Here is a 16,177-nt window from a genome sequence, read left to right as displayed (position 1 = left end):
CTGCAGCAGCTGTTGTGATACACAGTTCACCGTTTAGTCTCTCGTTAGTAGCGTTGGATATAATTGCCTGCTAAATGATTCATTAATAATAATAATAATGCTTCAGTGATATTGTCCTGTAAGCCTGTTGCTTTCGAAAAGCTCTTTTTATCCTTTCTCCGCAAATAAAAAAAAAAAAAAAATTTCAGAGTGGAAAAGCAAACTGGTCTCTGAATGGGAGCAATCAAATCAAATGTGCAGTTTTGAAAGAAACACACATTACAGCAAACATGTCTATGGCAAGCAACTAGAAATGGGCGAATGGCTCCTCAAAGCATCTTAACACACACCTATACATGCACAAAGAACCACCAGTATAATTGCAAACATCATACAAATGTGAAGCAAATATTCTTTCAATTGGTTTTCAATGTCTTGTTAGGTGAAATGTCCTGATAACAGTTGGCAATCTAATGCAAATAGTTCTAATCTTTTTTCCAGCGCGCCTAGCATCCGCATAGAAGCACTAATTACATGCCCCCTGTTTAGAGGGTCATTGGTTTCTTTCATGGGCTAGGGTTTGATCAGATGTGTTTGTTTAATCTGCTCCATTGCTGGAAATAGTGTGTCACCCAATCACATAAAGCAACTTTCCAACCTCTTCGGGAAAATTAATCATTAAAGACCGCAATTAGAGACTGGGGTCCACAGCTCTCTTCTGCGGCCTTACAATGGGAGAGATATTACAATATATCCAAGCAAATAAAGCAGCTTTCATTCAGCTGTGCCTGGCATGGTTGTGTTGAGGTTAATGTGAACAAATGCAATTAAGCCCTATTTCAAGGGGAAATAGATGATGGTTTTACTGTGTGTGAAAGTTATCGCAATGACAGCGCTGGAGACTAAAGCCAGGGCTGTTTGCATAGAGAGAAGGTATAGAACAAACACAACCACACATGCACACAAACATCCATAAAAGAAAATAATTATAACTCAGGAGTTTTAAAGGAAAATGCATGTTTGATAACATGAATACATGTTCAGTTTGTTTTACCATGTCGAGGTATATTGAACAGAGCTGTGATGAAGTGACTGGCGAATCGTTAAAGACAGATTGGCTTGAGCCAAAGAAAATAGGTGATGGTTTTCTTTGGGTGGTATCCAGAAACTTCAATTATTGCTAAGGGAACATAAAGTGACCAGTTGAGGGACAATAACAATAAGGCACCCCCCCAGGTATGGATTATATTCAGAAGGCAACGTCACAGCCCCCTTCATGGAGGGTAACCTCAGTGCTTGGAGCCATTAAGTGTTTGTTTTTATTTGCATATACCCTGTCAGCCAGTCAGAGAGTATTGATTCCTCTCCATTGTGATTGAGGTATAACTGAGATGCTAGTTTTGTTTGAACTGTAGCATATGCCTCTGGCTGAGATGGGTTTAGTCAAAACACCACCTGTTGCAAGCAAGAAAATGGTACCATGCTGCTAATGCAGCAGAAATATCTTTCCACACCATCGCATTGATAGCAACAATGATATAATATCACCCACCTTCCCTTTTGTATTTTATTGTTTTATGGGCTGTGGTTGAATTAAGGTAATGTACCATCCTTTACTGGCCATTGCTTCCTGCAGTCCTGCAATTCACGATTATTCTGAGCCATTTCACTCAGCGACAAACAACAATTAGCTTTTTATCTGATGTGCCTTTTCCTACAATAAACCTCCGCTCTACTCGTTACTTCATATTCCATGATACAAGCCTGCGATATATCTAGTTCAGCATTGATGAAGACACTAGCAACAATGCTCCAGCTTGGTGTTTTTCTAAAGATGTCTGCTTATCAATTCAGACATGGGATGAATTGCTTATTGTATCTGGAGCAGAGAAGAAATCTCTTTATTTTACACAGAGGGGTCTTTCCTGAGAGGGTCACACATGGACAGTAGTTTCTGAAGATATCATGCTGCAGGTTGGGTTACAGACATGTTAACAGAAAAGTGATTTTAAAATCAGTGCTTTGCTTGACCAAGGGAGTTTGGCTAACACAAGGTGAATGGATTATATTCTGCAATTGACATCACAGTGCAGGCTGGATTCTTTGAAAATATGATAAATTAAGGATTATGCATTTTTGTTTGTTATTATTATTATTATTATTATTATTATTATTATTATTATTATTATTATTATTATTATTATTTTATAGTAGTAGTAGTAGTAGTAGTAGTATGGCTACTTAAAAAAAGGATTTGAAAATAAATCGCAGGACTTTGTTTAAAGTGCTTTGACTGGGACAACGATAAGGAGTACAGAACATTTCCCAAGATCTTTGTTTTTTCTCTTGTACAGGTCATTTAAAAGTGTGTGTCTGCGGGATTACTTGGGATGACTATGGAAGAAGAACTTCGGCAAGCATACCTGGAAAAGCTCTCATTGACCGTCTACACAATTACAAAGATATTAGGGCTACCATCCAATGTGTTGGCCCTTATAGTGTCCATCAAGAATGCCAGAAATCAAAGAGCAACCCCTAATGAGGTCTACATGATCAACCTGTGCTTAGCCAACTTGGTGTTCATCGCTTGGCTGCCCATTAAGACCCTGGAGACCTTTAGGAAGCAGTGGACCTTTCCAAACTTTCTCTGCCTGCTTTACAACTTCTTCCACTTCAGCACCATCTATGCCAGCACATTGTTCCTAACAGCAATCAGTGGAGGTCGCTTCCTGAGTATTGCCTTTCCAATCCACTACAAGCTTTACAAAAACATCAGGAACTCCTGGCTGGTCTGTTTGGTCCTCTGGACTATTGTTTTGAGTCATGTGGCTTTGGTGTTCATCACTGAAAGAAATGGGGGCCAGTATTTTGTCTCTCCTTCCGATAACAACATCTCCACCTTCTTTGACAACTTCACACAGGAGCAACTGGATTTCCTTGTCCCCCTGCGCTTGGAGATGGCTGTGGTTCTCTTCTTTGTCCCCTTGTTGGTCACAGCTTTCTGTTACCTGAGTTGTGTGGTGTTGATGCTGAGATCCAGCCTGCATCCAGCACGCAAAAGCAGGGTTATTAGAGTAGCCGTGTCCACTCTGCTCATATTTGTGGCCTGTTTTGCACCATATAGCATCTCCCATGTGGTTGGCTTCATCCAGCACCAGCACGTGTGGTGGAGGAGAGAGGCTCTCCTGACCAGCACCTGCAATGCCTTTCTGGAGCCCATTGTCTTCTTCTTTCTGTTGTCTTCTCTGGAGCACAGTTTTCGACAGTCCTGGTTTTGGGTGAAAGAGAGATGGTCTTCCGTCAATCGAAAAGCTGTTCCGTTCTGCACAAAAAGAGGCGGGTGATTGATTCCTCAGAAACAGTGTTTTGTGATTGGGGTTTGCAATCATTCTGAGCTCTGTTACTCCAATATTACGTTGAAATCTTGAGTTTTGATTGGTTCACACAAACAATTTAGAACATACTCGAAACCAAGACTTGTGCTCCCCTGCCTTACAGAAACGTGCATAGCTGGATTAAATGCCCTCTGCACATCCAGCACAAGGCTTTGTTGCAACCATGTCCTTAATTATAAATTAAAACAATTAAAACCCATAATAAGGTCCTCAGGAAGCAATATTTTAACCAGAGATGCCCACTTGTGCAAAGAATTATTATAACTATTTTAAACTTTTTTTTTTTACCCCTACTGGATTGTGTATGGACTTCCTGAACCATCATTATGTGCAATTACTATATATAAGAAGACTATGTGGTCCAGTGGTTAAAGAAACAGTCTTATAACCAAGAGGTCCCCGGTTCAAATCCCAGCTTGCTTGTTGGGTGACTCTGAGCAAGTCACTCAACCCCCTTGTTCTCTGTCTTTCAGGTGAGACATTGTTGCTATTTCACACATCCTAGTCTCATATCTTGCAAAGTGATGGTGGTCTGCTATATAAAGATTATATATATTACTGTTTAATGTATGCTGCAGAAAATAAAACTGTTTTTAAAGACATCTTAAATTGTGAGTGTGCATTTATTTACTCATGGTTACAGTATACAGCAGGAGCTGAAGGGGTTATAGCTAATGGAATAACTCCCCAATATCTATTTATATTGCAAGTGTTGAGTGTTCTTGCAATGAGTAACGTCTTGTTTTTTTTTTTAATTACATGCTCCAGAATTCAGTGGATCTCATTCCTGTCTGGCTTTCACTCAACTCCAATGACACATCACACATACACGATGATCTGCCACGTTGGGTTCAGCGTTACTTCGTCTTGCTGGAAATACAGTAGATGAAGACACCTGGAGCAGTCAGTGAAAATGAGCAACTACCAATTAAAAATAAAAAACAAAATAAGAAACAGAACCAGTTAAACTAAGAAATTAAGAAAATGCACATTAACGATACAAATGTGATCATATATATATATATATATATATATATATATATATATATATATATAATGTGGCTTAGGCTAACAAACATTTTCTGAGGATTTTTTTAATGTATTTATTTATTTTTTTAACACTTATGCAATCTGGTACTTGAGCATCTCTTGCACTTGATCGCATTGGGATGACAGTGAAGCCAGGATGAAGACGCATCAGAACTTTAGCTGTGGTACCGGTTATGATCGCTAGGTGTCACACTCACACCTAACTAAATTACACTGACCTCCATGCTTCTGTGTTTTAAGATCACTTTACCAGAATCACGTTGTTTGGAACTTCATTTCTCCAGAATTGTGTAGTAGTTTGTATTAATAGACTAGAATCACATTCTGCGGTAACTGGTTTAGCACGACTAGATAGACAGAGTCTCCCTCTTTTACCTGCTTAGTTTAATGTCACTGTTGAGTGCAGTCTAACAACACTAAAATATACTGATTACATTGTAACCGCAGTTTAGCATCATTACAATGGTCTGCTCAGTTGTTTGGTATTTGGTATCAATGTTTTCCATCGAAAGTCCCGGTGTCCCGACAATTTTTCTCAAAATCTTGATAATGTCCCGGTTTTCAGACACTTCCTGTAGCGCGCGCCGTATTATATATATATATATAGATATCTATATATATATATAATATAATATATATATATATAAAAATATAAAAATAACGTAAACAACTGCTTCCTATATAACTTAGTTCATGGCACCTGCAGGGAAAACGAAAAAAAGGTAGGGCCTACTATATTAATCAAGAACATTATTTTTTATGACTTGATTAACACAGGTCTGGCGCGATTTAGGACAGGGAGAGGTTGCAAGCATCAGAATCCTTAAACCACACCAACAACGTCAAAAAATATTAGACATCAGACGCAATAAGTAAAAAACAAAAAGAAAGAAAAATGCCAAAACGCAAATGTATATTTAACGGCGATCTACATAAATATTAATAATAATAATACTAATACTAAATAATAATAATAATAATAATAATAATAATAATAATAATAATAATAATAATAATAAATGAGATATAGAAGTAACAATACGTACATGGCCAGTTAGACTAATTTGCCAAAAATTAGATGCTTAACAAACAAACAGATAATCCTAAGCGTGAGAGGATGGTTATTTAAATAACCATTACATGGCAAACTATTTCATTAGTCTTAGCAATTATTTGACAATGTGTCCCTGTTTTTGAGCTTTGAAAAACTACTCACTCTAGTTGTATTTGCTTTTAGACTGAGAAGCGTGATGGCACTAAACATATATGACACACTTATCTCGCACTAATGCTTGCTTCTTCTAGACTGTTTAATCGCAGGTGCACTATCTTAAATAAATATAGCACATGTGCCTAGAGCTGCACTAGGCTCTCGAATTTAATTACGTACTTCCCCGATTTTAATAAAGCGATCGGCTTGCGCAGTACCTGTTCCAGGTACACTAATTACTTGAAACGTTGCCAACCAACCACTAGCCTGCTGTGTATATGAAATATTTTCAAATATTAGCGTTTAATTGAAAATTTGTTCGTCTCTGATAAGTTGATAAGGTGCCATTTCAAGCAGTTCTTTTCATTCATTGGCAAACAAGTTGGTAATGATTAGTACGGTTCTTCGTATTTGGGAAATATGTCAGATACATAGCAACATGTTTAGAAATTATAACAATTACAAAAACATTATTTGGAGATGGTCCCCCCCTTTTGTTTTGTTCTCGTACTATAACAGCAGCTACCATCAATGTATATCGTTTGGGGTCATTACGCGTCATACAAATGAGAGGAGTCATACGCAAAGAACCCTTATTATCATATAATAGACGTACCGTGATCTTGCATAGAAGTTTGATTTTACGGGTTGTACAATGACTGTCCTGGGTCAAAAAACGTTTCTCTTCTGCCAGTAAAACCCGCCAAAATAAATTTCTGCCAGTAGTTTAACTGGGATGAGTAAAATATTTCGTTTCCTAAAAAGGTAAATTGTTACGAATTTGGTAACATGCAGCTACCAACATCAGCAAAATTTGTAAAACTCCGACAAGTTGTAACACTTATAAATAAGAGGAGATTACAATTTCCAGTCAGGTTACGTGGTTACCCAGCACATCTTATATTTCTCTGGCTGCGAATGTGTGTGTGTGTGGCAGCAAGTGCCCCATATTTAGATACAAGACTGAACAGGCAGACCGAACCCAAAGAGAAGACAACAACTGAAGAAGATTACCAAGTTTGCAGGTATTTGGTCTCTCAGCTCTTTATTATAGGCTTAATCCCTGGATTCTCAGGAACAGTTGCTCAAAAAAGCAACTTTTTTAACAATCTGAAAAAAAAAATTGCTCCAAATCTCCACCTGTTACTTTGAATGGGTAGATATTAATCTCGCAGTGACTTCCTTGATCAATAAAGGTTCAAGCTACATGAAGTAATCTGAATGCAGCGGGGAAAACCTTTTTTTTTCTAAGGTGTTTTACTTGGCTGGGCTGTATGGTGCACAAGCTGTGTAAATACAGAAGAGTAAGCCAAGGTTCATAGAGTTGGTGTTTGTTTAGTTAACCAAAGGGTACAAGCCACTTGTCTGCAATGGGTTAGGTTTTATTACTTTTACTGGAATTTGAAGAAGTAGGCAGAGAGTTGAAGTTCATGGAGGAAATTTTATCCAAAGTGTCAAAAACAAAAACACCATGCTATTTGCATTTCCAAGAGTTTCTTGTTGGCTTACATATTTAGCAAAACCCATTGTGTGCAATCCTGCTTCATGTTTGCTAACATACAATTCACCTAATTTGCAGTTGAAATTGGCAAACCCTTTAATTAATTCTTTAAAGTGTTCTGAATTTGGAAGGAAACATTCCTACAATTACAATGCGTCTGTGGCTTCCATTTCAAGCCTGTTTATAGAATTAGTACAGTACGCGGCATTTTATTACTGTGTTAATGAAAAATTGAAAACGTGAATAGCTTGCACAGTTTCCACACAATGACAAGAGGTTATAATACTGCGTATACCAGCTCCTGTCAAGTGCGCTATTGCAGCCCTGAGTCTCTGTATTGCTTGCACCAGTGTAGAATTACTCTTGGCTCTTTTGATCCATTCCAGTCCGGGATCCCCCATATCCCATTATTCCATTTAGCAGAGGCTTCACCCAAGACAGGAGCAGGGGGTGCATTCACTGACTCTAATTCAGGGTGTATTCTGCTGGTAGTAGGATAACCTCTGTCAAGCTTTATAGCTCTATTAGAGCAGTATAATAGTTCACACCCTTGTGTTTTTTTTTTAGAGTTGTTTCACAACCCTCTTGAGCTGTTATTTGTTCTGTTATTATATTGTCAGTGATATCTGGCAATGGTGATTTGCATGAATTTCACATGAAAGTTTAAAGTGGGATAAAAAAAACTGTGGTGAATCATGTGGCAAGTAATCCCCAGTTTCTAAGGCACAACCGATTCACAACGTATAGCAATGGGACCATGGGACTCCCCAAATGTTTTTACAGGGCTTTTACTTTCTTTAGAAGAGTTTAAATTTGAACGGTAATTTTGTTTACTGTTCGAGCAAATAAACTATGAAAAGAAGATGCCCATTCAGGTTTAGAGTTCCTGTAGTGCTTATACTGGTACAGAACTGATAGAGACACTCTATATGAACTATGGCTATTAAATACTGCATATATTTAAGCATATTTAGAAGTGCCGTTACAAATCCCGTTAAGTTCCCTTTACAACAAAAACTGCCTACAAAATGTGTAACAATGCATGTTTTAGTATATGGAAAAGCTACATATTGAAAAAACAGTATGAATATTACTATAAATAAAACACAGTTATTGACCAGTTGATGCATAGCCAGATATAGAGATAATAATTTAACTAAACCTTTTCTCTTCCCTTCCTCTGCAGTTCTCCAGTAGCCATTTTCACAACAAACAACAATGACTCTGAGCCCCCACGATCAGCTTATCCTGTCTGTTTATATTTTGACCTTCATGACGGGGTTACCCACCAACATCCTGGCCTTTTATACCTTCTTCATAAAAGTCTGCCGCAAACCAGCTCCCATCGACATCCTCCTTCTCAACCCGCTAAGCAACTTTATATTCTACTCCACCATCTACATCAGCACCTTGTTTCGAATGGGAGTCAGTGTAGAGCGATACCTTGGGGTGGCCTACCCTGTCCAGTACAAGATGAAGTGCAAGCCCACGTACGCTATCATGGCAAGCTTGTTTTTCTGGGTCATATCGACCGCTCACTGCAGCATCGTCTACATCATCCAGTACCAGAAACCAGGGAATGGGACTTGGAATGTTTCCACTTGCTATGAGGATTTCACAGAAGAGCAACTTGATGTACTTCTTCTAGTCCGCTTTGACTCCTGCCTCATCCTCTTCTACATCCCCTTCCTCATCACCTCCTTTTGCTACATCAGTTTCATCCGGATCCTTCTCTCCCTGCCGAACATCAGCCGTCGAAGGAAGCAGAGAGCCATCGGGTTAGCTCTGGGGACACTGCTGGTCTTCAATCTCTGCTTCTGCCCTTATAACATCTCCCACGTGGTGGGGTTTGTGAAATGGCAAAGTCCCACGTGGCACGTGGATGCTCTGCTTCCCAGCACCTTCTATAAGAACTGAGACTTATTGGGAGATACTTGACAAAACTACTGTTTTATTTATTTTTTTCACCCAAAGCTAGCTTGCTTTGTGATTAGTCATTTTTGGTGCAGCTAAGACACTGCAATATTTCTATTTGTATGAATAACAGAAAATACTAGAAATAAGGATTTTCTGTTCTCCTGCACAGAAGACTTGTGTCAATCCAAAAGGATACTTATGCAATGAATGTGGCAGAAATGCCTTTCTTAAAGGGAAATCCATAAAGCTTAATGGTATTTCTTAGTTTAAAACTAAGAAATTCAACTTTATTTTGTCTGAAAACATGACTTTGGTCTGTATTATTTGTTTTGGATATTTTCAGTGTTATTATGTACTAATTTTACAGCAAGATTGGGCTCTTTTAAAATGTTTAACTTCATTTTTATGTATCTGTTTTACCCTAGAATTTGTATATAATCCACCTATACTTATAGCTGCTTTTAAAAAAGTACCATAAATATGTATTATAACTGTACAATTATTTAATGATGGCACAGGAAAAGTTACCTTTATTATATATGCTGCTTGCATTGTGGTTGAAGCATATTTGAAACGTAACCTGAGGGATAGTTCTGTAATGTTGTGGATTTGAAGCGCTTGCCTGCGCTTTGGTTAATAAAAATGTGTTTTGCTGGATGACTGATTACTGCTTTCCCAATGAGTTACATCGCGTTCAATTCAGTGCGACAGAATTTATTACACTGTGGCCGCTCTAAGTAAGTGAGCTGCTCAGAGCAGCTCAGTGAAAGAACGCGCTCCCAGTTCCGCTCCCCCCCTGAGCAGCTCAGAGCTACAGAGCAGATTTAATTTCTTGATCTGAGCCGCTCAGTTACTTAACGCACCCCATATCAAGAACAGTCCTGCTTTTCCTTTCAGTGGGCTTTGTGATGTCATAGCCGTGGTGATAGCTCGGCACATTGCCCACCGTTTCCTTTACACCTATGTGTGTTACTTGTTTTCAATTTTAAATGGCTGAATAACGTCACGTTTAACATATTGAATGACATTCCGCTTTGTAGCTTTGCATATACTTGACAAAAAACTGACAGACTAAAAAAATGTGACAGTTCGAAATCTAGCATGATATAGTATTGTACTACTGTTATGGCTTCTGGTAGACTTTTGCGATATCATTCTGTTACATGATGTTAAATAAAATATCTGGTTCACACACGTATTTTGCCATATTTCCCAATTTTTCCGTTATAGTAGTTTTATTTTATACACACAAAAAAAATCTAGCCTACAGAAACAATGGGGTTTTCAAACCCATGCGCACACTACTGTACAATGTCACTGAGGGGGTGTTACAGATAATGTGGCCGCATCACATGGTAGGGTTCTAGAACCTGTAAAGCAGGGTCAAGAAGGGGTTTGTTTCACAGAGTCAAATGGCTTTAACCTAGGGGTCATGGGCGAGGGTATAAATAGGGGGCCGTAGCTTCAGTGATCTGTCTCTTTGCATATGGTTAATTCAAAACAACATAGAAGGAACCTGTATTGTCTGTACCAAAACCTTGAGTGTTCTGCTTCGTCTGTGTATTAACAGTGTTTGTCTTGTGTCGTTTTCTCACCAAGAATATTGAGTACGATCTGGAGCTGCAGCCGCAGGCCAGCATAAAACCTGGACATCACCATTCACCTTTCCACTACAGGAACTGTCTTTTGCACCACTGGCACTAAAATCACGCACTATCGAAACTGTGTCTGTGTTTTGTGTTTTGTGTGGGTGAAAGACCCGGACTTTGGGTTATGGGTCAAACCCGTGGGATTATAAACAGGAGTGATACACGATGCTGTACCACTCCTGTCGCTATTATTGTTTGCAGGTTTTGCTATAAGGCTGTGGACATTACAATCATTAATAAACACCCTTGCACCTGTGAATCATTTATCTGTGTCATTAATCCTCTCTGCACTACGCTCGCCTGCCCGTATTCACCACTTTGCCACACTAACATATAATATTTCCTAATAAGTTCCTGATAAGACACGTGAAATATGCAAAAAAACAAACTCAATGCTGTAACAGGTATTGTTAACTATAACATTGTATTTCGCAACACAATTTCTTCAGTTTAACAAGGAAGTTCACAGTGTATTTTTATGGCCGCCTTCAGTCAATACACAAACAGCTTCCCAAGCTCATTTGAGAAAAAAATAAATAAATAAATGTTATTTTTTATGCTGTGCCGTATCGCAAGTTGATTATATTTTGAAATATTTTGTTGACACCAACTACCTATTCAGTGAAAGAAGGCATATTTAATGTTGCTAGGTAACCTTGTTTGGGGAGAGCTGCGTGGAAGTGTATGCACGGATTGATTCTTTTTCCATTATCTGAATGTTTAACTTTCTCATAAGAGGCACCCAGCTGCTTTTCAATTATCGCTAGCTCTAGCACATCTGTTAGCACTCCTGTTAGAAGGGTCTGGCTGCACTTACTGCAAGTGCTTTCTGTATTATGGATTATTTAGGGAAATCTGCTTATAGAAACTTCCTTGGTAAGTATAAAATCAATATCTTGACTTTACTTTTCTTGACTGTATTATTAGAATCGCACACAAGCTTACTAAAGTGTATTGACAAAGGTTACCTCTTTTCCTTTATTAACCTCTGTATGTAACAAGGAACAAAATGCATGTTAATTTTACAAAACTGGAACTCAGTAATTACATTGAAGGTAGGTAGGCACTCTCAGATCGTTTGGTTTCACATTTTTGTTAATGCTAATCTATAGTTCATCAAAGACTAGGGAAAAATGTGTTGGAGCCTAATAGAGAAACCATTTTTTTGGGGGGGGGGTGTTAAATTGAAAATTAATGACCCTTTAAAGTGTTCTGAATTTGGAAGGGACCATAGTATTATTTAATTAAAAAAAAAACAAAAAAACAATGAATTACTACAGTTGCAAGCATCTGTTGCTTTCATTTTAAGCCTGTTTATATAATTTATGTTGTAGTATGTATCTTATTACTGTTTTGATGAAGAAAATATAAAAAATGAGAATAGCTTATAGCTACATTGAGGGGGAGAGATTTGCACTTGGAAAAGTAGGGTTTTAATTAATGAAAAAAAGTATATAGCTCACCTTGAAACAGTATTTAAGTTCTTTGGTGTTAAAAGAAAATGAATTATGAAAATATTGTTGCCTTTTCTATACTTGTGGTTATGAATGAGATTTATTCACTTGTTTTAGGTTTGTATTGCTAGAATGATTTGCCATTATCTGCACCCAGTGTAATGTTACTACCAAGAAATGATCAATGCAACTCTAGCTCTGGATATATACATTATAAGACAATATATACTGTAGATTTTCTTTGAATTATATACAAATAAAAAAACCTAAGAGTAAATAATGAAATCTGGGTATAGAAGACAACATACGTAGATATTACAATACAGTTTCCTAACAGGTAATTGCGGATTTTCAGTGCGTCCTTATTCATACACGAACGAAGAACAGGCCAACCATAGGGCACACAGGTCCACTAGCAATGTGATCGAGCGGACTTTTTGGTTTACTAAAAATTAGGTTTTGGTGCGTCAACAGATCAGGGGGTGTGCTTCAATATGACCCCCTAACTGTGTCTAGGATCGTCGTCGCATGTCATATTCTGCACAGCATAGCTATACGTCGAAGATTACTGAGCGAGCAGGAAGAAGGGCCTCGACTTGAACCATTGGAGCCTTCTCAGAATATTCCTCCTGGAATAATGTTGTCAGGCACCCCCCCCCCCCCACACACACACACACACACACACACACACTTTGTGTACGATATACACTTTCACCTTCACACTTTTGTATGGATATAACGTGTGCTTATACTGTGAGTGTTTGGTGGCTATTTCTAATCATGTTGAATTTATCGCAGAAGCGAGCAGAGAGTACCAGAGAAAATGCATTCTTCATGATTAGAGGAATTCACCAAACAGTTACAAACACATGGTGTATTACTATTGGGTTAGGGGGTTCTATCATAATTTTAAAAGCTTAAATTTATAATGAAGTGTTACATACATGACTTACATGTATAATAACACAGCTCGGGCAATTGGTGTCTGTTGTCCCTGTACGTTTCCAGCATGTTATTGCAGCTGAGAACTAAGAATTTGCAGAACGAAGCTAGTTATATGCTCCCTAAGAAAAGTGCCACCTGCTGCGCCAGAGCCTGGTGCTTTTCAACCATACCACTCTGGTGGTTGGTCACGTTTTGCACAACTACCTACTGCCGCCCTTGGTCCTTCATGGCATCCAGTATCTGCCCACTATTTACCTCCCTCTGTGCTCTGTGCAACCGAAACAAAACATCTCTGATGTCGGCTACAGTATTTGTTTATCTGGGAAGTAGTCCAGCTTTCAGATGAAATGGGAGGGGATAGGAATCCTGTTTTGGTCGGATATTATTCCTGCCCTTATTAAAGTGATAATGCCCTCTGTTCCTCCTCTGCTGTCAATATTTTGGAGCTCACGTCCTTTTGGGTTTGAGCAGCTGCACAAATTAGGAACACAATTCTGTACCTTGTATTGTCTTCACATTAAAAGAGTTGTATCTACTAATAAGCTGTGGAAAAATATTCCCCCTGCATGTGGGTAAATTATTTTATTATTTTTATTTTTTAAATACCTGCTGTCTGATTTTTACCCACATGCCTAATAATTGTGAATCAGCATTTTATATTTAAATAAATGCACATTCTGGATGACAAAATCCACAACTTTAAATGCAGTTTACAAATTATACAACAATTACACGCACAATCGATATTCACCCTGCAAGCTAGCAGCTGTTTCCATCACAGCAAATTATGCTTCCATTCGTTTTTCTTGATCTCATTAGCATGCATTTTGATTAACGAGTTCCCCTTGTCTAGTTATTGAGACAGGAAGTGATGTAGGTGACCTGCGACAACTAAGATTTTCAACGAGACATTTGTTCATTAATGACCTCCTCACTCAATTTCAAAGCATTATAGTGTTGATTTTATTAACAAATTCCGTTTGAAAATCATTTGTTACTATAACTGCTGTTGCTATACCTCAAGCTTGATACAATAGCACTGATATCTGAACCTCCCCCACCCACCCCCATAGTTTCCACACAATGACAAGAGGTTATAATACTGGGTATACCAGCTCCTGTCAAGTGCGCTATTGCAGCCCTGAGTCTCTGTATCGCTTGCACCAGTGTGGAATTACTCTTGGCTCTTTTGATCCATTCCAGTCCGGGATCCCCCATATCCCATTATTCCATTTAGCAGAGGCTTCACCCAAGGCAGGAGCAGGAGGTGCATTCACTGACTCTAATTCAGGGTGTATTCTGCTGGAAGTAGGATAACCTCTGTCAAGCTTTATAGCTCTATTAGAGCAGTATAATAGTTCACAGGTTTTTGTTTTGTTTTGTTTTGTTTTTACAGTTGTTGCACAACCTTCTTTATCTATAATTTGTTCTTTTTTTCTATTGGCAGTGGTGGTAGTAGTAATGTATTTTGGATGAATTAGGAATATTTTAAGTGGGATAAACACCGTAGTGAATTGGGTGTCAAATATTACTGAATCACCACTTATAGCAATGGGGCTATGGGAATCTCCAAATGCTATTACAGGGCTTTCACTTTCTTTAAAAAAAGGGTTACATTTGAAATGTAATTTTGCTGTTTACTATTCAAGTAGATAAACTATAAAAATTATAGTGCTTAAACTGATAGAGACACTGCATATGAACTATGGTTATTAAATACTGCATACATTTAAGCATATTTAGAAGTGCCGTTACAAATCCCATTAAGTTCCCTTTACAACAAAAACTGCCTACAAAATGTGTAACAATGCATGTTTTAGTATATGGAAAAGCTACATATTGAAAAAACAGTATGAATATTACTATAAATAAAACACAGTTAAACCCTTTACATTATATTGACCAGTTGATGCATAGCCGGATATAGAGATAATAATTTAACTAAACCTTTTCTCTTCCCTTCCTCTGCAGTTCTCCAGTAGCCATTTTCACACCAAACGACAATGACTCTGACGCCCCACGATCAGCTTATCCTGTCTGTTTATATTGTGACCTTCGTGACGGGGTTACCCGCCAACATCCTGGCCTTTTACACCTTCAGCGTGAAAGTCCACCACAAACCAGCACCCATCGACATCCTGCTTCTCAACCTGTCCGTTTCGGATCTCATCTTTCTTCTCTTCCTGCCTTTCCGAATGGTCGAGGTCCTCTCAGGCATGCGTTGGGTGCTTCCCTACTTCCTGTGCCCGCTGAGCAACTTTATATTCTACTCCACCATCTACATCAGCACCTTGTTTCTAATGGGAGTCAGCGTGGAGCGATACTTTGGGGTGGCCTACCCTATCAGGTACAAGATTAACCACAAGCCTATGTACGCCATCATGGCAAGCGTGTTTTTCTGGGTCATATCGACCGCTCACTGCAGCATCGTCTACATCGTCCAGTACCAGAAACCAGGGAATGGGACTCAGAATGTATCCATTTGCTATGAGGATTTCACAAAAGAGCAACTTAATATACTTCTACCAGTCCGCTTCGAAATGTTCCTTGTCCTCTTCTGCACCCCCTTCCTCATCACCACCTTCTGCTACATCAGTTTCATCCGGATCCTTCTCTCCCTGCCGAACATCAGCCGTCGAAGGAAGCAGAGAGCCATCGGGTTAGCTCTGGGGACACTGCTGGTCTTCAATCTCTGCTTCTGCCCTTATAACATCTCCCACGTGGTGGGGTTTGTGAAATGGCAAAGTCCCACATGGCGCGTGGATGCTCTGCTTCCCAGCACCTTCAACGCCTGCTTGGATCCCATCATCTTCTACTTTTCCTCGTCTGATGTTCAGAACAGAGTCAGAAACTGCATATCAGGGGTCCTAGGAAGGATACGAGCCATCGGTTTTTGTAAAAGACCGTCCAGCAGCTTGCATAGTTACCAGGCAGATACCGAGCAGCTCTAACAATCTGTGATGGGCCACCCTGCTATTTGAGTACATGTTCTTGACTTTTGCTGCACGAAGCCTGATTTTTGGAGAAATTTTCTGTGTCTATCGCTCTTGCAATTTTTGGCTTTTGATACATTTAGA

At 38.8% G+C, this 16,177-nt stretch overlaps 3 protein-coding genes across 3 annotated transcripts; all 3 read left to right on the top strand.

Annotated features, from left to right (window-relative positions):
• Positions 1 to 2,288: 2,288 nt before the first annotated feature.
• On the top strand, positions 2,289 to 3,323 carry LOC121304168 (free fatty acid receptor 3-like). Its single transcript, XM_041235137.1, has one exon. The coding sequence runs from the start codon at positions 2,370 to 2,372 to the stop codon at positions 3,321 to 3,323; it is 954 nt and encodes a 317-aa protein (XP_041091071.1). The 5' UTR covers positions 2,289 to 2,369.
• Positions 3,324 to 8,332: 5,009 nt separating this feature from the next.
• Positions 8,333 to 9,052, top strand: LOC121304167 (free fatty acid receptor 2-like). The gene has a single exon (XM_041235135.1). The coding sequence runs from the start codon at positions 8,354 to 8,356 to the stop codon at positions 9,050 to 9,052; it is 699 nt and encodes a 232-aa protein (XP_041091069.1). The 5' UTR covers positions 8,333 to 8,353.
• Positions 9,053 to 11,188: 2,136 nt separating this feature from the next.
• On the top strand, positions 11,189 to 16,055 carry LOC121304276 (free fatty acid receptor 2-like). The gene is made up of 2 exons (XM_041235312.1): positions 11,189 to 11,577; positions 15,072 to 16,055. The coding sequence occupies exon 2, from the start codon at positions 15,104 to 15,106 to the stop codon at positions 16,049 to 16,051; it is 948 nt and encodes a 315-aa protein (XP_041091246.1). The 5' UTR covers positions 11,189 to 11,577; positions 15,072 to 15,103; the 3' UTR covers positions 16,052 to 16,055.
• Positions 16,056 to 16,177: the final 122 nt, after the last annotated feature.

This window comes from Polyodon spathula, chromosome 37, assembly GCF_017654505.1.
Source record: "Polyodon spathula isolate WHYD16114869_AA chromosome 37, ASM1765450v1, whole genome shotgun sequence".
NCBI lineage: Eukaryota > Metazoa > Chordata > Actinopteri > Acipenseriformes > Polyodontidae > Polyodon > Polyodon spathula.
This window is presented reverse-complemented; position numbering and strand designations above follow the sequence as displayed.

Bases quoted from the DNA above. Each gene is read 5' to 3' on its own strand.
- LOC121304168 (XM_041235137.1), top strand. From the start codon at position 2,370: ATGACTATGGAAGAAGAACTTCGGCAAGCATACCTGGAAAAGCTCTCA.
- LOC121304167 (XM_041235135.1), top strand. From the start codon at position 8,354: ATGACTCTGAGCCCCCACGATCAGCTTATCCTGTCTGTTTATATTTTG.
- LOC121304276 (XM_041235312.1), top strand. From the start codon at position 15,104: ATGACTCTGACGCCCCACGATCAGCTTATCCTGTCTGTTTATATTGTG.